The 24,344-nt window shown below is 35.7% G+C and overlaps 1 protein-coding gene across 8 annotated transcripts in view; it reads right to left on the bottom strand.

Moving 5' to 3' along the window:
* AKAP9 (A-kinase anchoring protein 9) overlaps positions 1 to 24,344 on the bottom strand; it is a 113,712-nt gene that overhangs the window by 75,138 nt on the left and 14,230 nt on the right. For all 8 annotated transcript variants that reach the window (XM_027749133.2, XM_027749136.2, XM_027749134.2 and 5 more), the window contains 2 exons: positions 11,964 to 12,215; positions 4,899 to 4,943 (listed from right to left, as the gene is read on the bottom strand). In XM_027749133.2, the coding sequence (XP_027604934.2) occupies positions 4,899 to 4,943; positions 11,964 to 12,215 (297 nt within the window). The remainder of the gene's footprint in view (positions 1 to 4,898; positions 4,944 to 11,963; positions 12,216 to 24,344) is intronic.

The following is a 24,344-nucleotide window of genomic DNA, read 5'->3' as shown; positions in this document are numbered from 1 at the left end:
TCTGCAGTCTATTAGCTAAAAATAAAGGTTTAATTTATATTGCATCAGTAAATACATATGCTTAAGATAAACGAAAGGAATCTTCTTTCTGAGAAACACAAGGAAAACCAACTTCCACCACTGAACCAAGGCAGCAATTCATGACAATTGCCACTAGAGGTCAGGATTAAATTTATGAAATCACTGTACCCTGTTCAATGTTCCTTAGAGTTTGGAAGACCTGAAATTATACCTCAGAAATAGCAGTAATAATATATGATGTGTAACTACTTACAGCATTAATTTCAGTACTACAGAGATGTCCCTTTATATAGAAAATTCATGCTCAGCATAAATCAATACCTACTGTTCAATCACTGGAAAGCATAGAAAATACTTTAGTGCATAAAAATAATACAACCTATTACATATGAACAAGCAGACTTTTGCCTAAACAATTGTTTGATTTGGTAGTAGAAACATACAGAAGAATCTGGAATGGACTAAAAATTTTACCTCGTGTTTTCTTCCCCTCCCCCCTTCTTTTACATTTTGGACACCTGATTCCTTTAGAAAAATTAGAATTTAGACCTCTGACACTCTTTGTCAATGTTCTTAGCTCTCCTCAATCTTCTAGTTATGTCACAACTGACTATATGAAATCTAGCTAAAATTAGCAATTAGGTCAACCTGGGAAAATGAATTTCAGTGTATTTTGGGGGGAGGGTTTTTTATACTCCATAAAAAAAGCCATTTTTGGTTTGTGATGAAAATAATTATAATCCTGTAATATAACTAAGGTAAGCAACTTCTGAAGGACAACAACTGATGGCTTTTTAAAATATCATGGCTTGATATATTTTTCTATATATTAATAGCACAGCAACAGGTTTCTTTATGTAGTAGTTAAGGTACAGAATTTCGCTAAAATTAAAAAAAAAACCAAAGACTTTGTAGACTTCATATTAATCACCTTTTCAGAGCTACATTTTGCAAATTGGGAAGAGAGTCAATAAGAGAAAAAAAACCAAGTGGAGAAGTCTTTCAGTTATACCATAAAATTGAGGCATACAGAAAATGTATGGGGGCAACTTTACCTTACACAGTTATAAAACCCCCCAAAAATCCTACCTGTTGGAAAAAGCCTAACTACCTTTAGTTCTGAGTTTAGACCATAACCTTAAATAGATAACTACCATTATAATTTAATTTAAGACTAGGTGTCATTCCTGCGCAAACTGAGCAATTTGTCCCAAAAGACAAGCTCATATGAAAGATTTACCAATCTTCACTTTGGCTAGCACCTTGGTCGTGTAGGTATTAGAAAAGTGGCAGAACAAAACTGAACAAGAGACTGTATTTACAATAAATGTCCTTCAAGACAAGAACTCTCATATAAACATATACTGGTTCCTTCAATTTTGCTTAGACAACTGTATTGGCTTATAATTGTGTATCTGATAAGCCTCCTAAAGAGGGAAAAACTTACCACTAAATTTTATCCAATTCTTTAAGAGAAAGGTCTGAAGAGTTAAAAACAACTGACTTATTTTATCAGCTACAACAAAACAATTTATGACCTATTTCAATTTGAAGCATGTCAACCTCAATTTCAACTTAATTTCTGGCAAAAACCACTGAAAATAATACAGATGTTCTAATCACTCAGGAAATGGATCAACAGGCCTCTTTCTACAAATGTGTGGTTTCTTATAATTCTGGAAACAAAGTTATATATTGGTAAAAAAGATAAGCTCAAGATTTTATACAACTTCATAATTACATTGTTACAGACAAAATTTAACTTAATCTCATCTTCATGAACTGAAACGGTTTCAGATCATTTTATTTACAGTGTGGCCATGAATGTAAGCAGAGCTTTGAATAATAAAAGTAACACTACAGCTGACAGGAAACATATTGAGAATTCAGTTCCTAAAATATATGCATTCCTAAACATGTTGTCTCCCCATTTAAGATACCAACCAATTATAATGAGCTGGAATTAAAAAGAACTTACTAAGATAGCAACTCTGACTGCTTGAGCTTGTTCTTCACCAAATCCAGTATCGTGTTACTATTCACAAGTTTTGTGTGTTTATTTATGCCTTCGAAAATAACTCTCAGAGAGCTAAAAAGTATTTTTGCAAGAGTGAAAAGTGCCTATTAAATGCAATCTGTCATTGCATTTTTACACAAATCTGCAATTTTTAAAAGGAACATTCAGAAGGCAGTCTGACTGTAATTCTATTGTCTTGAGTACCTGAAAAATTGCTCCCTAATATCCTCTGCAGGTACCTCCAGAAATCTTTGAAGACTGAAGCAGGGTAAAGTTAAGTGTTTAGATGTGAAAACTTAATTTTAAAATGAGAGCTTTGAATTCAACTGATACTAAACCCAAAACACTAAAATCAGAAACACATCCACAATTACCATGAGGCATTATACCAGATCTTTTCTGTATCCTATTGCCTTGTGCAAAGATGTGTTTTCTTGAGCTTTTACAATCAGGCTCCAACACTGCTTCCTACCACCTCATAAGTGATCAAAATTTCACAGTCATATTTCATTACATATGTAATATGTCTGACTTGTAAAAATACATACATGAACACCAATGACATTGTCAACTGTTTTCAAGGGTTCATTCTTCACATACTGCAAATTCCATTTAAAAGTAGTCACATACCACAGTGATGCATATTCTAAAAAGGTGCAGTAAGGTCACAGCAGTTGTTCAAAAGCATGTCTGCTACACTCAATGGCAAACTGTGCACATATTGCCCTATCATCCTACCATACAGAAAGCAAAGTCAGATTCCCTTTGTTCTTTGCTACTTGAATTCCTTGGACAAAATAAACCACATTTTAACTATGAAAAGACCAAAATCTTTAAATGGATGCGTTTTTTTCCCCAGGCAAACTTTGCTTTAAGCCCTTGAACCTACCCCTCAACAAAAATCTTCTTTTGTTTAGAGCAATTCCAAAAGTGGCGATCTCAGATGTATTTTTTTAAAATTTGCATCACAAAAAACATGTCACAGAAATGAATGCAATTGATCAGATCAAGGGTCCCCATGTTTCAGTCCTCTGTATTTGAAAGGAACCAATAATGAACGTGAGGGAACATTGCACTTGTACACCCAAGTGCTTTCTACCAATGCACCAGAAGAAAGTGAGGGTGCTTATAAACAAGGGTAGGGGGAAGAAGTGGGTAAGAAAGAGCCAAACTGGAGAACAGAGGGACGAGAAAAGCATTCAACTAAAGGCCAAGACCAACTCTAGTAAGGAAACTTTAACTGGGATTTGATGAGAGAGGTTGGAAAGAAAAGCTATTCCTTGCATCTTAGGACAAGTAGAGCTGAACGTTAGCAGGATTCCGACTTAAAGACAGGGAGTGAAAGAGAACAGGTTTTCAAGGGAGAGGGATAAAAAATATTAAAATAAGAAAGAAGGAAGAACAATGCTTGGAGTAAGTTGGAAAGGCTGGGAAAGAAACTAGGCTTTGGAATGACTGAGGAAGGTAAAGGAAGAATAGAAAAAGGCTGCGAAGACAGAGTTAAGAAATCAAGCAAGGAATAGAAGGAAATGGGCAAGGGAAGGTGAAAAAACTGACAGGAGCCATTACATATAGGGAAGAATTTACAAAACACTAGGGGATACAAAACAGATATGGAGTTGATTAAGAAAATAGGCTGGAAGAAGGAGCAAGTGAAGATAGGTCATTTACTGGGAAAGAAAAGCCATTCCCATTTTCAGGGCATGCCTAAACTGCCCACTGCAGTAATGATTTTCCTTTTGCACCATGCAGTGTGACAGCTCAGGGACACACTGTCTGCTGTGTATATTCCTTAGGCTTCACAGTAAGCAGTTATAATAGTAGCATGAAACAAATAGTTATTCTAATGCACAGTCATCTTCTCTTATAAAAGGCTAAACTGAGAGAGGAACAAAGTATTCTGAACCAAATTTACTTCAGTAATGACACATACTTGATTACTTCATCCCTTCTTACTTGTTGCCAAGCTTAAGATTCTGGGTTGTGTTTTAAAGTATTTAGCACAGAGATCTGCAAAACAAAACCCTGATTGTCCCTACAGACAGTGATTGAGACATGAAAAATTAATTTTTTTAACTAGAAACAATGTTTAGTGTATTCAGATATTCCATGGCTATTTCTTGCAAGCATGTTATTGATCGATGTTTGTGCATGAGGCAGTTTACTCCTGACAAACACAATAAACTGCTTTATTTGACAGGACCAAAGTTCCATATACACTACTACCCTTCAATGTGGATCATCAAGAGAGGAGTTGTAGATGCCTATGTGTGGTGGGTTGACCCCGACTAGAGCTAAGTCCCCCTGACAGTCACTCACTCTCCCACCAGTGGGATGCAGGAGAGAATTGGAATGGAAAAAGCAACAAAAATTCATGAGATAAAGACAGCTTAATAAGTGAAAAAAACCAAAACTTCCAAACAAATGATGCAAAGGCATTCACTCACCACCTCCCACCAGCAGACTGACACTCAGCCAGTCATCGAGCAAGGGCTGCTTTGAAACTCATTTAAACATAATTGACTTGTTAAATAGTTTCCCACAGAAAATTAGTAGAAATTATGCACAGCCAATACTCCAATGACAATACAAAGTATTCATACAACTTTAAGGATGACATTGTTACAACAGTTTATGTATCTACTGCATTATTTACTACAGTAGTCATCCCATTATGCAGTCGACATAATGCTTGCTTTAATGGTAAATCATACCAGTAATAACATGCAACAACTTTGTCTATAATATCACATTTGCTCTTTCTTTCCTTCTCTTTTTGAAAAACTATGCACAGCATTGCTGTAAACATGTAACAGAAAAGGTCAAAAGAAAGTTAAGGAAAGCATTACTTCAGTCTTACCTCAGAACTGTAATCTTCTACTGTGGTAGAAATTTCACTTTCCGGCTAAAATAAAATATAATAAATAAAATATTAAAATACTAACAATTAAGGCACTCTAAACAATATGTTTTCCATCTGTTTCTGAGAATATACAGTATTTGAAAATATTAAGGTGTACATGAATTTGATGAGTATATATATGTAGTGAAGGATACCATCACTTCCTTGAAATTCCAGCTTTAAAAAAGTTACTTAGCTGTTGAACTGTGACCATGGAAACATTATAACCACACGACAAAATCTTCAAACAACCTACAGGTACTAAATACCATTTTGGAAATGTAACAATTTTTTGGGTTTTGTTTTTGATTTTTTAAAAAGAAATAGGGAGTGTCATGAAAAGGACTTGTCTCTGATGGATCAATTTTACCTAATTAGGAACTTTATTGGCTTAAGAACACAACTGTATATGCATGACTTTTGATGTTGACTAGAATTTTAAAACAAACACTCATATTACCCTTCAGCTTCCATGGAAACCAAGGAAAGCTAAAAGGACAAAGACTCAAATCTTGCGATCTAATGAATTAGAGGAATTAAAGGAACAAAACCTCAACAAAGCCATGGTAGATGCCTGAATTAAATACAGTGTATCTTGATGAACTACATAAAATGTATCAGGTTTGAGAATCAAAATATTAGTAGGAAAATAAGCAAATTATCTATATAAGGTGCACTATAATAAGTACACTTTCTTTTTTATAAGAAAGATCACAAATAAATTTTTACATCCTGGGATAAACTCAAACCTAGTAGATAATCATAGTAAAAGGCAAAGAACTTGTAAATTGAAGCTTAGGTGAGAGTGAGAAAATATGATTCTCAAAGGAAGGTGATTACTAAAAATAATTCTCTAATTTTTTAATGGTAATTTGGCCAGACATATTTTAAAAAAAATAATATATTGCTGGTCCTTTCTGAATACCAATCTAAAGTAAAACAAATAAACAAACAAACACAAAAAACCAAAGCAAAACAAACCCACAAAAAATAAAAAAAAAACCCCAACCTAAAATAATTTTTTAAAAATTGTCAAAACCCACACAGTTCTCCATCAATTTAGGTGTGCAATATCTGTTAGCAGCATAAATAATCTTTCTAAAATGTCTCCTTCAATCCTGGATGCAGATAGTTTTTTGGTTATTAAAATCAAGTATTTTTGCCACACATTAGACTCCAACACTGTAAGACTGCATGCTATTTTTTTGCTATGAGATTCTGTAACATTACAAGTAGCCAGAATTTTACAGGCAGTCATCTTGCCCTCCAAGTGGCTACGTTCACTTCCTAAGACCTGACCAATGTAATTTCAAAATCCAGTTTCTTCCACTACTAAGCATATCCATTTTGTAGGCTTCAATTATTTTTTTGGTCAACAGAAGTAATTAGGTTTTACATAGCTCATCTGTCTGAGCCACAGGGGTCTGGTTTAAAAGAAAATATTTAATACTTAAAAGAATTCATATATACACATTGTTAGCAACACGGCATCTTTTGACAGGATAATGCCAAGAAAGCTATTCATCAGTCTCCTCAATGCCTTATGGAATTGGAAACAGGCATTTGTTAGACTCTGACCATTGTTTTGTACATATTCTACCAACTGCATCCCACAGCAATTTCCTGCTAGAAACAGTTACTCTCTTCTTGCAAGATATTTTAATTCTTTATTTAGTATTTTCTTCACTGGTAACGTGGTTGATAGTTAGAGTACACTGAAAGACATCTCGAAGACTCCTTATAGTCAACTATCTCCATCAACTCTGCAGGTAATACTTTTAAAGATAACACTTAAGTATTCAGAAAATTAAAAACCACTTCCATCTGTATATATTCTTCAGAGGAAATACTGCAAGCTGACACAAAAAAAGGAGTACCAGTCTGTGGAATACAGGAGGTCAGTTTTAGAGTAACTTGTTTCTGTATGCAGCTAAGCATTGCTCAGAAGTCACATTCTTAGGCACTGGATACTCAATATTATCACAGGATTCACAAAAGAACTCATATACAAAATTGGCCACAAGAATTGAAAAATTATTGTTGTGTTTCTTTAGAAACCTTTTGTAGGTGACAATAAAACATTTTGCAAGAATGGACATCCAGTACTAAACTACTTGAATTAAAATGGATGAAGGTATAAGAGCAAGAACCAAGACTGAGTATACATGGAGCTGAATTCTATCTGAAGTTAATTACTGATGTTTATATGACCTCAACGAAAACTGTTACAAAAATGTAATTACAAAAGGCTGGATTGATTCTTGAACTTGTACTAGCCATTGGTAGAAACAAAACCAAGTTATTTTGGCTTGGCCACTTTCAGATGGGTCTCTAGTAATTCATAAAGGACCACAACTTAGTCTAATTAAGAGGACTGTTACTGGGAAGTGAGATAAAGACAATGTAAATTGAAAATCCCTGTCATGAAAACCCTCTCCCTGGGTCATCCTTAACTTTATGGATCTATTATAAACATTCTGAATATGAAGGGCTATTCTTATATGTTGCCTCATCATGTCTTTCCTAGTTCCTAACAGGAAAATTATTCAATTCAAATTCCCTGGTAATTTATGACCCAAACCAACTTACTATGATCAAATTTAAATTGTGTGCATCTTAGTGGAGACAAATGGCTGCCAAATCTGAATGTAATCTGCATCAAGGTACCAGACTTCTCAGTGTATAAATTTCCCATATCAGAAAACACCACCAGCAGAGAGGTAACCTAAGCATTCAATTAGGTTTCTATTCTTTGGTAACATGGTCTTATAAATGTTTAATGTAAAGTGAAATACTATGTAATTCTGCAAAGACCATTCTCAAATACAGGTAATTTCTTTGTCAGTAAATCTATTATATATCAGTATTGACAGAGATAAAGGAAGGAATAATACCAGAGGTTGCCTTATAAATCAAAAAAAATTGGCAAGTTATCCTAGTAATCTTTTGGCCAGATGGTGAATGGAAAGATGACTGGCTTCAGTCAGAACCATATGCTGCTGAGAATCTACTATCTTCTCTCGTGACACTGACTTTACTATTGAACAGGCTATTTCCAAACATTTGCCTATCTTCACTCTTCAATTTCAAAACATTTTTCAAGGGATGCTAGATTGTCTGAAGTGACTGGGCTAATTTTTACTACATTTTATTTATCTATTATTTTTTTCAAATCCCTCATCTTATTGTACATCCCAAAATACCTCTTCTCTAGTCAAAGCCTTTAGTCGCTCTTTGCTTTCATGCTTCTATCATAGGAATGCCTTACCCACATTCACCACTTACTCCTTTTCTCACTGAGGCATCCTCTCTGTTTCATCATACTGCTTATGTTTTCTTCTTTCTGTCACTTTTCTTCTCAAGAATCCTACCAAGTGTCTCCTTCTTACTCCCTTTCTGTTCCTTCCTGTCAAAATCTCAGGCACTAACAAGTGGAGTACCTTATAGAAATGAAACAATGAGCATGGATGGAGCTTATAAACTCTATCACCTACTTGAGTAAACAGTTAAGCTATTCTTAAACTATTACCAAAAGGATTTGCCCTGTGAAAAACAAAAGACGAGTTACTAATCCAACCTTAGTCAATTAGCTGGTATTCTTCATCACAGAACTTTAAACTTTTCTTTTCTAAGAAGCTTTGTATAATAGCTTTTACTACTCAGGTGACTCAAGGACAATTTTACTGTGACACAGGTTAATTTCTTTTGCTTTCCTGCCATTAGGACATTCCTGCAAAGCAGTGTGGTTCAACGCATTGTTTCAAGACTTCCCAGAGAGGGTGATCTCAGCAATTATTTACTCTGGAAGTGGTTTTTGCTTTCTCCCGTTTTTAACTGCAGAAGTCAAAACAGAAGCAGTCCTAAACCTGAGATTTTCATTGATCCAATTTATTTTCCAGGCTGTGTGTTCTAGATTTTTTTTTCTCTATGGAAAAGGACACTGCGGATGTCAATACCGAAAGATACTCGTGTGTGACACAATAAATACAAAAACCAAATACAACTAGTACCTCTAGTAATATATTATTCTCTTTGTGAGAACAAGACAAAAAGCATTTAGCATGAAACAAAATACTTTAAACAAGGAATACGAGCTGGCATTTCTCTAATAAATCTAGTAAATAAACTGTTCCTCTGACAAAGGATGGAAAACCTTAGAGATTTACAAGTTCAGATAGAAGGTAAAATGGAATGGCTAAGGATAGTTCTCCCAGAGTTCTTCCAATTAGATTCTGTAACTGGAGGGAATACAGGGAGATAGAGGAGCCCACCCTTAGGAACAGAGAGGGGCAAAAAAAGGGAAAGGGATGACAGCAAAACACTAACTTTGCACTCTCTAAACATATTTGTCCTCTCTGAAAAGAAACTGGTCTAACTTCAGAAGGGAAATAAGCTCCCAGAGGATTACCTCTATTTCATTTTCTGTTATTCATATTGAGTAAGATAACTCTTTTTTATCTGCATTTGGACATGCTAATTCCACTGGGGTATAAAAAAATCATACTATAAAAACTGCAGGGAGATAAACTTCTACCCACAAACTACCACAAAAGTACAAACTACCACAAAAAACCCCAGTCAATATTTTTAGATAGACAGGCAGAATAGTCAGACATTCTGAGTATATTTTGTGGTACAGAAAGAACAATTCTAAATATCAATTCCAGTAAAGGATGAAATAAATAAGTGGAATCAAAATTTAGCTAGAAAATGATCCTGCATAATGCTTCCAGTAATCCTGTCTCACTCTCTTGACACAGCAGCCTATGAAGATTTAGTGTTGGGTGAAAAAGCAAACAGCTCAAGGAAGCTGTCTGTAATTCTCCATTGCAGAGATTAGCCTGAAACTGCCTATTACATTGGCTGCCATTTCAACTAAGCAAGGTCCAATCCAATTACTGTAATACAGGCTCTCTGTCCCAATCATTGCACTTTCAAGAGTAAAACCAATAAGTCACGAGATTCACTGAAACTATTTCAGATATTTTCTTCTTCTATTAACACTGCACAGAGACTTCAGCAATCCCCTTCCAACTCCAAACACCAATTACTTGTTTAACATGAATAAGCAGGCCACAGACCACACTTAACAAACTAAAATGCTCTCCCAATTGGGAGTAGCTTTTTTTTTGTGGAAGTGAGTACTGTTTTAGAAGCCACTAAGATTAAGTAATTCAGGAGAGTCAAAGCACAAATTTACATGATCACCAGGCTTATTCTTTCAAAGCCACATTTTAAAAAAGAAAGAAGCAAAACAAAAACCCCAACATATCAGAAAAATCTGTGCATCTCCGTATTTATTTATTTAAACATAAGATAAGTTGCTTTGGGAATAAGATAGACCTCAAAAAAATCATACCCAATCTTCAGAATGCATCTATGAGTGCAACCTTTAGCAACTGCAGCACAGATATTTTTTCCATTTCTAACATCATCTGACTTGTACTGTATGCATTCAGAGGCCAACATAGCTCACTAGGACCACCTGATCTAATTAGACCTGCTTTGAGCACAGGATCGGACTAGATGACCTCGGAGGTCCCTTCCAACCTAAGTTATTTTATGACTCTCTACTTTACTCTGTTTCTCCAATTGTAGTAGATATATTTATCCTAACAAAGCAAGTACATCAGAAAAGTCCATCTGCAACTTCAAAATATATTTGATTAAGAAAGTTATTTCATACAGTTGTTGAATTTATGCAGACTGTTACATTATTACAACATTTTTAGTGATTCCCTCTAAACACTTCTCTGCCCTAGCAGTCCTCTCTCTTTAGCTGTAGATAACCAGCTGCTGCATTTGCCTTCTCTTTTCCTAGAAGGCAAAAAAAAATCCCATCTTCACCTACTGAAATAGTTATTTTGTTATTAAATACTCTTAAAAAATTTATTACCTCCTCCAGGAAAATCTGTGAGTTGAACAGACAGTTTTATTGACTTACTATAAACAGTTTTGAAGCCCTAACATGACCTTTCTAAGAAATAAAAGCTATTTATTAAAGGTATGTATCCATAAAGTTCAAAATATCTAGTGTACAGATATGCTGTAGGCTTAAAACTGTAAAATAAATGAAACAGTTACAAGTTTTTATTTCCATGTGTGATTTAGTCTGCCTGCCCCTCCACCAAGTTAAGCTTTTTTTAAATAAAAATGCAAAAAAAAATCAAAAGTGTAATTTCTCTGTTAGTCCTCAGTTGCTTGAAATTAAATAATGGAGATAGAATGGTCTATCCTAGCACAGGACGGGCAAGTCAAAATGCAGAGCCATATCTCTGTATCTGTACCATATCTCTCATAAAAGCCTGCATTCACCTGGAAAACACAGGGAATCTGCATTGAGATGCTTGTTCAGAATGCCACGTCATTTTAGAGGCAACGCTTTCACAAGTGGACTAAGCTATTCTGTAAATAACATCAGCATCTCTTGTCCCTTGTATATGGAAGAACAGTGTGTGAATTCATGTCCACTCAGAACTGAACTGGACTGTCAGTGTCTCACAGCACGTTACAGACTTCCCAGAGCATGTACTTTCAGCCACTAGCAATCAGGATTATATTTCATTAAGTAGTAAAAGTAGAGTAACTGTTTATTAATCTCTCAAGTCATTCAGTTCTAAGTAGTGTTTTCTAAATTCATTTCTTTGCCTCATTAACCAAAGTGACTCAAATTATGAATACAAGAAAGAAGTTCAGTTTTATATTTTGCTGTAGCCATAAGTGCAGTGATCAAAAATCCACTGCAATTTGCAAACTTTTAATAAAACAAGATTAATTTATGCACATTTAAGGAGTACAGTAGTACCAACAAATTTTCCATAATCTATACAACACTGACTACAATAAAAAACCTGATTGCCAGTAGGCAGCTACAAACTGCTCTGAACATACTAAGGTCAGACAGAAGAGGTAAGGAAATAATGCCCAAAATCTCATCCAATTCCTTTATTCTCACTCTCAAAATTAATGGATTATTTTACACCCCCCCAAAAGTGATTTTTTTATAGGTCAAAACAAACTTACCTCAATGGTGTAAGCCTGGCTGTGTTTGATAATTTCTCCACTATGCAAAGTCCTGATAATAGCAAAGTCAGCAGCTGCTGCTCCCCTTCGGCTGCTGCATGTGGAGATTTCATCACCTCGAGATCGATCGGTTTCAATCCCATCTTGTATTGATTCTTCATCTTTGATGTTTGCTGTTTTCTTCTTCTTTTTCTGCTTCTTTGATCCATTTTGACCATCAGTTTGCGCCTTCCGCTGCCTAAACTGGGCAAGCTGAACAGAAGACACAATCTTGTTAAAAGTGAAAGTTTTCCTCTTATTAGTAATGACATCCTCTATAAAGGCTTATCTGCTATTCTACATAAAGCTTCAAACTAATCACTACTGCAAACAAGTTGGAAGTTAATGCTGCATATGTGAGACAGATTATTTTTCCATTTACATGGTTTGCTTTAAATATCTTAAATGTAAACCAACAATCTATTAATGAATTCCTTCTTAGTTTCATACTAGCAAGTTACTGTTCCACAGATTGATATCTAGAAATCAAAATATTCCGAGGTAAAGGTACAAATGTCATTATAAAGAACAAATGTAATGAAATAACCTCTAATCTCGTCTTTCAATTTTATAGCAACCTGAAAATTAATTTACAGAAATTCTTTTTAATTTTTATTCCAGAGACAGACAAAAGCAAACCTGTCTTCCAGCAGGTATCATATTAAGGTTTTTTTCCAAAAGTTACAAGTCAGAAAGCAGATCAAATTATTGAAAACATCATAAAGAAATAGCAAAATAGCAAAATACATAATGAGGGAATAGTCCAAAACCAAACAGTGAGCAGATTACAAGACACACTACCTTGTAGCAAAACATGCTGAAGAACAAGAAGTCACAGGTGAGCCAGGCACACAGTTTAAAAACCAATTAGTATGTAAGCTATTCAAATACTGTAAGACATTGCCTTTTGAAGAGCTTATCACTTTTAATCACTTTACAGTGGTTTACACAAGAAAATCCATTTAAAATATTTTTTCTTAACAAGAACAGAATTTCTGTTTAAATAAGAAAAACAAACATGTCAGGTTTTACCAATTAACATTCAAAATGAATAGATTCTATCAATATAATCTGAAAACAAGAATCATTACTTTCCAATTGAAGAATCCAAGATTGTTACAATATGTTTTATAAATGTATCTGCATACAAATAAAGACACTAAAGCTTTAAACTTTTAACATCAACTAATATCCAAATATCATGGTTTTTTTTAAATATGCTGCAATTTTAAGAAAAATATATAGAAAAGATAGCATGTTTGCTCATGATATTCACCAGTTGAGAAAACCAGGTTTCCATCCAACTTCTTCAGGAACACACAACTTAAGCAGGGCACACGGATCCCCTTTCCCAGTCTCCGTTTGGTTACAGTGCAAGCTGTCACTTGAAGTGCTCTCTGGTTCTCATCTGGCCCCAAGAGAGATGAGGAGCCCCAATCTAAATAAATGCATCGACAGATCCATTCTGTTTGTGGCTGGTTTATGCTTTTGTCCCTTTATTTGTATTTCTTTGTGGGTTTCTTCAGCCTCCTCTTCCTTTTTAACGACTGACAGCTTGGCATATGGCTCCTGCTCTGTTTACAGGAGGAGGACCTGAAGATTTGCTGAGCCAAATATGCTCACCTAAGTATTTAATACTTACCTCCTCCCTACTACTTCTCTAATTAGTTCAACTTCATGATTTTTTTTCTATTTTTAAAATAGGCATCTTACATTATTTCATCAAAAATCTATTAAATCCAAAAATTCTGAACAGGAAAAGAAAGGATAGTCTCTTCCTACTTCAAAGTTTAAGAGAAAGAAACAAAAACAATCAACCAACCAAAAAACCCCAAAACCCAACTAAACAGAGATTTAGCTTCTCAAAAATGGGAAGGGTGAAGGTTTCAGTTGTCTCCTTAGGACACTCTACATTCTCCTAAAACTCTAAATTTATCTCAACAAAATATTTTCAGTTTATCCAAAAGACAAGCAGAATTTGTTCAAATGCCCAAAGACAGAAAGCAGACAACCCGACTTCAAGTGTAACTACAAAAAGATTTTGGTTTTTTTACTTTTTATTTTTAAATAATGAATGACATGTAGTGCCACTGGTCAAGAACTCTCTTTCCCAACTTGATTAAAACCTTCTGTAATGGCAAGTTAAGTTGGCTTTTTTAAAGCAGCTTTACAGTCTTTATTTGTCTACAAAATTAGATGTGTAGCTCAAGGACAAGTGAATTACTCCCTGTCCCTCTTCAAGTATTTTGCATATTTTAACTGAGGCATCTGGGCACGCCAGATTTCTCTCCTTTCAAAATTAAGTTGTCGACTTTCACTTCTTCAGAATTAGCAGATTAAAATCTACCATGGCAGTTATAAGCAGACGTTGTTTTTTTTCTGTTTAAACACCGACGAAGATGGGCATACATGAAAGATAAACGCACGGGAAAGTGAGCATGTTACGTTTTTGTATTACACAGGTTCTCAACCTCTGCATGAGCATCTACTACTTTGGAAACAACTGCACTATTAGTGATGGATGCACCCACAAATCGTAGCACTTTTTACCCCACACGTTCAAGCATACACAAAACTGTTACGCTACTAATGCAACGTAATTTTAAATTCACATTTTAAATTAGATTTTTAAAAGTAGAAATGAGAGAAGTGGCATAACATAAAGCTATGCTGACTAAATACATTCTGTGATGCTCACACCAAAAGAGGGGAGTCTCAAATATCAAATTCCTTCTCATGAACTAGAGTTGAGGATCTATCTATGTTTCAATGACAAGCAGGAAAAAGTCTGCCAGCAGTTATGGGAGCCAAGGAAAACAAATTTTTTAGAAATAAAAGTTTCAATTAAACAGAAAGGTATTTCCATATTTTGTATTTCTAGAAAAAAATATATTTTCCAGTGTGAACAAAACATGAAAAAAATACACACTGATACAATGTGTAATCCTGTCTTCCAGGCACATCAGCTTGATTATGCCAGAACTAAGCCTGTGGGGAACTTAAAGCTGCTTCAGTCAGTTCTGAATCTGCAGTTTTGAAACAATTCAATGTCAAGTCTCTGTCAAGTTACAGAAAGTTGCAAAAGTTGCAAGCAAGAGCATGTAAAGTAAGCAAGTATGTAAACACAGGAGGTACCCATGGAGGAGGAAGGATCCAAAAAAATCGAAGCTGAAGGACAACTCAGAATAGGCTCTCTGCATTGATACACTTCCAAGGAGTGACAGAGAACGAGCACCTTTCTCTGGGAAAGTATTGGGAGAATAGCCATGATCCAACTTTACCAGAGCTTTTAGCACATCTGAAAACCAGCCTAGAGCGTCTTTTATCAGTATTCACCTATCTGCCAGTACATTGTCTCTAGCTTCTCCTATCCTGCTGATAAAACCTTGCTTGGATCCTGAAAGCAATACTGAACCCTGTCAAAAACTCCATCAGTGTTTTTCAATAGTGAAAAACAACTAATTTTCCTCCTTGACCCTCAGCTTTTGCAACTAAATTAACTAACAACTCGCAATTCCCAGCTCATAGGTTTTTCAAGTCCTGCTTCTAGGCAAAAAAGCAATCCTCTTGAAAACAGGCATGTCCACTTCATAGCATTTAAAAAAATTAAATTATGGAGTCTATGTTTATTGTCTGAAATATTTCTATCAAACCCAGTGTACAATTACATTCTTAAGTATAATAAATAGACTGAAGTTTTAAGCTAAACTCTGAGAATGAAACTATGTTTCTTTCCTTTTAATGCATAAAAAGCTACAATAAAATTGCGCGGGAAGAATTACATGTTTATTTTCAGATTTCCAGAGGTGCCATTTACAATAGCTGCTCAGCTTTCTATCAGTTTGGAAAATGGGAAATGAATGTTAGCACTAAATTCTCTGCATAAGACATGTTGACTCTTATAAACAGAAAAACATTTACTGAAAGTCACCAGACTACAATAGAGCAGCATGCAGATTGGTAATGGGTATACTTTTCAAAAGCATTTCCCAGAGTAAAATAACAATTGAATAGAAGAACTCAGGAATTTAGAGGATATATGTGTTTATCTGGTTCTAATTACAACTTCTTTCTATTCATGAATCCCAAAACAACACACTGGCCCCAGTCCCACATCACAGACTGAACCAAAATTACAGACCAACATTATCTTCATTTTTAAATGCCGACATCCTCAAACTAGAGAGTCAGAAAAGCAGAAGAGAATCAACTGCTATTAGGCACTACTCTTGAGACAGAAGGGAACTAACTTGCAGAATGGAGGGGATTAGTTGTGTAAACTATGCCACTTATGATAGCTCATGTACTGCTATAATTACAACAGGAACATTATTTATTTATTGAGCTACCTTCCAGCAGATTCTAATCCTTGGCACTTCTGCCAGCAATCTAGATTGTTGGGTTACACTGTCCATCGATTAATTTCAAATATGGTCTAACTGAACTATTTCTATAGTAAAAGTCTATGTTAAAATAAAATTTGGCTCCAACAGAATGCAAAACTCAATCTCCTCTTAAGCACTTAAAAAAAAAAAAAATTGAACAGAAGTTGCAACATTTAATCACTGCCCATATACCAGCAGAAGAAAAATACTGGAAAAAATCCATGGAAATCAAAGAAGCTACATTTATAAAGCATGAATAGCTATATTTTTATTTCACATGCTTAAAAGACTTTTTAAAACAGAAACACACTAAGTGCCATTTAAAACTGGATGCTGCTTTGTGAATGCTTATTATTCCTTAACATTCTCAGACAAAGTAATAGATCTTTGAAACTGCTACCATTTTCAAAGGTATTACAGTTAACAAGAATTTAAATTTCTCAGTGCCTCCAAAGAAGGATGTTATGAAATAAGATAGACAATGTTTGCTGCAGCTACTGTTTAAAAAAACAACTTTTAATTGTTAAGATAAGAAATTTATAGGTAGCACATCCTGTACAAGTATAGCTGTACAGTCATACTTGATGTACCTGTACACAAACATTACTGGATTCAAACTTTACTTTCTAAAAACACACACATCTCAAATTCAGTGCTGCATAGGCACCTCTTATGGAAAGAGCATGTTCACCTGCTTCACCTCTGTTCACCTCTCACAGTTCCTCTTGAGTACAAAATCTCTATTTTTATTCTCATTTAAAAAACAAGTAAAGAAGGATGAGTGGCAAACTTACAGATTGACAACAAAAAGGAACCTCAGAGAAGCTGCTACAGGCAAGTCATTATTCTTTTCGTTTCTACACAGTACAATAAAAGCATGAATGGAGATCTAATCTACATCATGCATTTCTCAACTACTATAACTTCAAAAGAGGTTCCAGATACTCCTTAAACTTCAGATGAATGTATCCTACTCACAGAAGGGGACTTGTTCTTTATCAGAAGTTCTCAAACAGTCTGGTATCCAGTGAAAAATGTTCTGTGCTGGACCAGGCCATCTTTAGATCACTCGTCTTATGTAAACAGACACGGACTTCTGAATCTTCTGGTCTCTAGCTAAAAGCAGTGGTTAATGGCTAAAAGTAAAATTGACAGACCTATAATATTTAGTATCTTTACAGATAATCTGGATGATGAATTTGAATGCACCTTAACCAAGTTCATGAATCACAACAAACATGAAAGACAGATACACCAGAAGGAAGAACCATCATACAGAGAGACCTCAACATGCTGGAGGACGAAGCCAACAAGAACTGCACGTGATTTAATAAAAATAAACATCAAGTCCTGCACCTGGGATGGAATTATCCCACACTGCAGTAACAGCTGGGAACTGACTGAGGTGGTGTGTAGCTCTGAAATGACTCTCAATGCCTGCCATAGTAAATGACTACGTTACAAATCCAACTACCTGTACACCAGTTTTGCAATTAACTACTTACTGAATGGGGGCCCCCTGGTGGTCTAGTGGTTAGGATGAGGCGCTCTCACCGCCGCGGCCTGGGTTCGATTCCCGGTCAGGGAACTCCTCCAGGCAGATGGAGCTCGTCAGCCCTGTAAGGCCATCCATCTAAGAGAAGGTCACTCTAAACAAACCTACGTCCTGAGGACCTCGCTGCCACCATCCGAGCTCGCTCGGCCCCGGCAGATGAACCTCAGGATTAAAGGGTGGGCTCAGTTCAGCGCACACTGTGTCTCACCTAAAAAATCCACTGCGCAGGCTCGAAGGGTAATGACCTTTCCCAAATCTTCGTTCCTGAAGACTGGCCATGATGATGATGATGACTTACTGAATGACTAAAAAGACTCCATGTTTTGTAAAAAGGATTTGGTAACAATACCATTTGTTATTTGAGAATCTGTCCCACAATACAATGGAAAAAAGCTCAGGGAGCCTAACAAACAAATCCTGGCTTCAGCGCTTCAATGCAGATGTGTTTAACTGCAGAAAACATATCTTAAACTTTCAATCTAGCAGACTCTCCACAGCTGCAGCATCTGCAACTGAGCACACGGAGGGTAGGAAAAAGTGAAATAGTATTCTTTGTCAAGTGTTGCTTCAGACTTGCCACCAACACAAAAGCCACAAATTTGTCTCAGAAAGATATATTTAGTCTGCATATAGAGCGAATGCTAAAGAGTCTGCTGCAAGCTGCATCTGAAAGTACAACATGCATTGTGGCAAACTGTACTGTACTGGTGATAACTATATGTGCCAGAATCAGACAGACTCTGGCTGCAAGTACATGATAACATTCAGATATATCATGAAACTCATGGAAGATCATAAGCAGTCTTGTGATAGAAAGGCTCAGGCTTTTCCAGTCGTAATGTTCCTAATACTCATCACTGAATGATAATAAAGTATAAATTCTGAAAGATTATTGAGAGTGACAGTGAAACCAAATGTGTAGACTAAGACAGACTGACACCTTGTCTTAAAAGGTGAAGGATTAATTTAAGAAACACCTGCTCTAGTAATGATAGGTCACTACTCCCCTTGACCATAGGTAAGCAATAATTCCTACAAAGGCTTTCAGTGAAACATAAAGAAGAAAAAGCAGGGCCCTGAGGTGGGATTTGTTTTGATCATTTATTAAGCACATATACATCCCAAAAAATCTTGACCTGGGTGTTTTGCAAGCTGATAGTGACAAAGCAGAAAGGCCAACCTGAATTTGAAATTTTGACATTGTTCAGAAGCTGGATATTTGCTGTGGTTTAAGCTTATCTATCCCACCTTACTCTGGATAACTGAAAAAATACCTGCCATAATCTCTCTCTCAGTCATTACCTGGTTTTGTGATCCCAATATACAGTTACATTTTTATGTTTCACAGCAGCAGATAAGAGGCCCTCAAAAGCGATAAGGAAAAGAGTCTGGGAGACAGCAACACTGAGATTTAGGCAGTAAATCTCGCCTAGGCTCTTTAAGACTCATTTGCTGTTAGGCCACCAAGTTCTGTAAAAGCTTGACAGTCTGTCCCCTAAGAGGTGCTGAACAGTTAACTGGTAACTGTATTAGAGAAGAAAGTAGCACTTTGTCACTTTTTGTCATATTCTCAAAAGGTGTAAACACTGAGGGTTGTGTTGTGAAAGCACTAACTCCACATGTAGGCAAATTTATAGTGCTGCCTGCTTCTTATAGAGTCCTGATGCCTATACTAAGAAAATGATAACACAGTGAGACAAATGAAAAATTCTCAAGCACAGAGGATAAACAGACATCTTTCTAGTGAAGTCTACCAATTCTATTCTAGTCTGCTAATCAATAAATAGGAGAGTATCACAACTCTTTTCAAATCCTGAGATAAAAACTTCAAGAAGATAAGCAAGCAACCTGCAAATACCTATTATGTCACATAGCTGAAAATCCAATCTCTAAGTGAAGAATTAATGTTCTTTGCAAGTTTCAATCTGCTTATCTGTTGAGTCAAGTGGACCTTTATTTGTTCCATTCAAGAGATGCTGAATTTACTAAATGGGAAACATTAGGCTGAATGAACAAGAAATAATCACCCAGGAACAAGGTAATTCAGATCTCATTTTTAGGTTGCATTCATAGCCAGATTTTCCCAAATAGTTAAAGCAAGACTATAGAATGTCTCCCCTTATAGAGACTTCAGTGGCTCAGAGTATTACAAGATGACAATAAGACTATGAAAGTTTCCAAAGAAGTGCTATAGTCTCTGCCTAAATACAAACTTGTGAGTCTTTCAGCTTCAGAGACAGTACTTGCAGTACTCTGAAGAAAACCAATGGGACCACCACAATTTACATTTATAGCTGAAGTACCACAAAGGTCAACACAGGATGAGAAGAACAGCACCTTGGGCAATTCTTTTAGCAGCCTCTATCAAGTTAGAGTACTGTTGGCAGTGCTAATAACCAAGGGTGCTGAACTTGAATGAACCCCTCCAGATGGCACTGTGAGCTGGAAAGCCTCAGAATTAGTGTGGTTCTGATCTGGTCTGCTCTTCCCTGTCCCAAGAGTTTAAATAGGAACAGATCTAGGAGCAGCTAAGTTCATTACAGTTGGGTTATTTTCTGGACAAGGAATGGAAGTTAAGTGTATGAAAATTCCCTCAAGTCAGGTTACAATGACTGACACAAGTACACCAAACACATTTCAATGCTGGACTGCTTCAAGAAATGCAATGCCTCAAACTATCTTCTAAAAAAAAATTGCTCAGCTGGTGTCTTAACTAAACTGCTTCTACAGACATGATTTATATATTGTTCCTATCTACTTTTAACTTTACTCTTCTCACATTGAATGCCTCTGCTGATGTAGAGGGTGAAAAAAACATCTGACCCACATTGGTACCATATGTCCCCAAAGTGAAGAGGAAATAAACGGATTGGGCCAAGCTGTTAGTGACAAAAATGAGAGGGCAGCAGAAGCTTGTTTCATGCTGTTCTCTAAAAAAACACAGATCATCCGTACTTGAAGCCTGAAACATTAGGAAGTCTTTGGCCAGCAAGGCAAAGGGATCTGACATAAAACAGAGCCTTCTTTACTCTCCATTAAGTGATGAAGGTCACTGGTTGTATCAAAAGACACCATCTATCCTTTGCCTTTGCCCAGAGTTTCAAAGGCTGGGTAAGAAGGGGAAGGCAAAAAGAGTTATGCACTGACAGAAACACACTCCTATTCCACTAGGTTTATTAACACCAATTAAAAACTGGATCCCGAAACGTTCTTTAGCTAGGCTGAAAAAACTCCATGGCACAAAGTCAGCCTTAAATGTCCTAAAATCTTTTGAATAAATTTTTGGTAGGAAGTTACGGAAGGAGAAGGATGTATCACAATGCTAACAAATGGATTCTCGAATATGTTTAAGAAAAATGTTTCTCCCTCTACTCTCTTAGCCTTTCTAAAATAACCCAACTTCTACAGCCAATAAATTCCAGGTCGGAGCTAAAATTCTGTCAAATGAATTTTAATAAAGGAGATACAAATGTTTCAGTTATATTTTAATCTTCTAGAAGAATGAGGAAAAAAAGTTTTACTACTTACTTTGCTAAACTGCTAGTTTTTAAGGAGTCATATGATGTTCTCCACCAATTCTCTGAAATGGAAAACTTTGCTGCTTTGTCATGCCGTTCCTCAAATCTCATGAAAGTGTTTTGAAAATTTGCCCAGAAGACGGGTTTGTATACTAATTCATTCTTGAAAATGAATCTTAATATTAGATTTAGATACTCTGAAAGCATTAGCTGCTTTCCACACAGTTACAGCACTGTTCATTGGACTGTATGAACGTGTTATCTCACAGTCCTTTAGAAACAAATGTGTCAATATTTATCTTCAGGCACTTTTCTGGGGTGTTTTGGTATCCACATACAGCAGTAGATAACTTCAGCTCTGACATCCATGCAAGGACAGTAAGCTCAGTGAAGTGCAGGACCCTAAGCAGGATGTAAATGTAGATGAGGTTCTATAAAGTGAAACAGTAGGTTCTTTTTAAAGTGTGAGAGTCTACACTGTGATTTTACTATCACTTTCCTACCAAATGAAAACACCGGATGTGATATGTTTTGCTGACACAAACAAAAGACAGACTTCAGGAAGCGAACAGGCAATTTGATCTCTGGTGATTTAAGTCAAGATATCAAATGATCATATCTTAGCAACACTTAACAGCTGAACAATAACTGGTGGAGGCTATGACAGACAGAATAATAAATAAAATTTTTGAGTGCCAAAAGGAGACACAACCTTACCTATCATGGTCTCGATGTGTAACAACATGATCCCCCTTCACCTTAATGAAAAGCTGCCAAATATTGTGCTAGAACTTAAGAATAACTAATAAAACTAAGCCACTGGTGGCACGTAGTAGACTAAATGAGATAGTGTACACGTGCTACATGCGACACCAACCAAATGGAAAGTAAACTGCCATGAATCTCCACTGCTCAAAGGTATACAGAACAACCAAGACAAAGCTTGTGCTCAATAAATCGGATCACATGAAGATAAAGGCAAAACAAAAGCAAACACACAAAGAAACAAACAAAAAGGCCTGAGACTTGCAAAAGTTATCACTCCCAGACCTCAAAGTCTCTGGGACAGATTAAAGTAATACCAACAAAATACACTTGGCAGAACAATCATTAGACAGAAGCCATAATTAGTACAATATTTCATAAAGATGAACTCTTTCACAAGCTTCTGCATTGACATTTTTTGTAAGGTTGTAAAATTACAACTGTGGTTAAGATTTTAAGTACTTTTCTCCCACTCAATTCCTGATGAAATGAGCCTTGTGAAACAAGCTATCTTCTGAAAGTAAAAGTCAGATACTGCCCTCCTGAACAGAAGACCAAAAAGAGATGGTCCCCAGGCTACTTAAGTATTAAACTGTGTAGTAGCTTCCAGTTTTACATGTGCTTTTTCTTTCAATACTGTATTCGATTCAACAAAATTGTAGTGTTAGGCTTTACATTTACTGCAGTTGATTTCTACAGACCCATTGCTGTCAAGTGAGTAACAAGGATCAATTTTTGTCATTCCTACCTGCAGAACCATACTTCATGAACTGTTCCCAATGAATTACTTAAACAAACCACATATATGAATATGCCCCACACAACAAGAAAGAGAAATACAGATAGAAGTAACGGACTTTTACAGATAACAAGCTTTAGCTGGGCTTCAAAAAAAACACCAACAAACATGTTTCACAGCATAGTAGCAACTTAGTGGTTAAATATAGGCATTAACACATTAATCTGTTCAGAACTTTAATTTTTGGAAAACAAGAGAGTCATCAGACACGTGTCAGTAAGCATGCTCCCTTCTGTGTCACAAAAATAAACTTACTAACAATCTGAGCATTGCTTATGTAGTAACTTCACTCTATTTCTTCTTAAAGCAACTGTTTTAACACCTGTTCTTTAACAAGCATATAGTGGTATCAGCTATGTAACTAAATATAGTTGAATCAACAGCTGGAGACGCCTTTAATTAATCCCTCAGAGTTCTTACAGGATAACAATTTATTTTAAGAAAACAACTGCAATGCAGTAACACAGTTAAGCATTAAGCATGTTCATTCCACTATATTTAGGTCTTAAAAAAGGTTCAAGTTAAAAGAAATGTCTTTCAGGATAGGTATAGTCTAAAAAGCAATGAAACTATGTCCTCAAATGCTACAAGCAGTCAAACAGTTAATAAATCTCTGCCTTGTTCCTTAATTTTCTTCACATGCTGCCCTTCTTCAAAACTGTATGAAAACATTCCTGAAACTATGGGGCACTGAAAAAGTAAATCTATCTTTTCCTTGAGCCCAAATTAATGCTAAACTTCAATCTAAGTTTCAGTAATAATGGATCGAAAGAGCAAAGTTTTGTTCCGGTAAAATAAAAAATTATTTTCATATCTAATATTTAGTAATTTTTCTCCTCAAATATAATTTTTCTTCTTATTAACCATGTCCAATTGCAATTTATCACATCCTAAAACACAGAGTTTACTCCTCATTTTTATGAAGAATCTGAGGGAGAAAAAAGTTATACAGGACACTGAACTTCATGGATTGGGCAGAACAAGCCTGATCCTTCAAAGAGAAGTTCACAGGGTTTCTCTAAAAGCATTTTAAACTCTAGGTTAGAGCAGTCCTAAATACTTTATGACCTTAAGACTTTAATATCAATGAAACAACCAATTCTGACGTTGTGGTAGAATATTCTTCATTATCACCAAGATAAAGGCTTGATAGTGTCAAATCTGATGAATTCTTTTTCAAGAAAAACTTTAAAAAGATTCTTTTTTTTTGCGAAGTTCCATTAAACGCCACAAAATAACATTGATTGCTTAATGAGAAGTTACTTGAGAACAAATGTTCTAATTATTAGCTGGGCACAGAATATCTTATTAACTAAAAAA

The sequence above is a fragment of the Pipra filicauda genome, unplaced genomic scaffold (assembly GCF_003945595.2).
Source record: "Pipra filicauda isolate LSUMZ 115617 unplaced genomic scaffold, ASM394559v2 scaffold105_size2325265_pilon, whole genome shotgun sequence".
NCBI lineage: Eukaryota > Metazoa > Chordata > Aves > Passeriformes > Pipridae > Pipra > Pipra filicauda.
The sequence above is the reverse complement of the archived record's forward strand: the minus strand, read 5'-3'. Positions and strand labels throughout refer to the sequence as shown.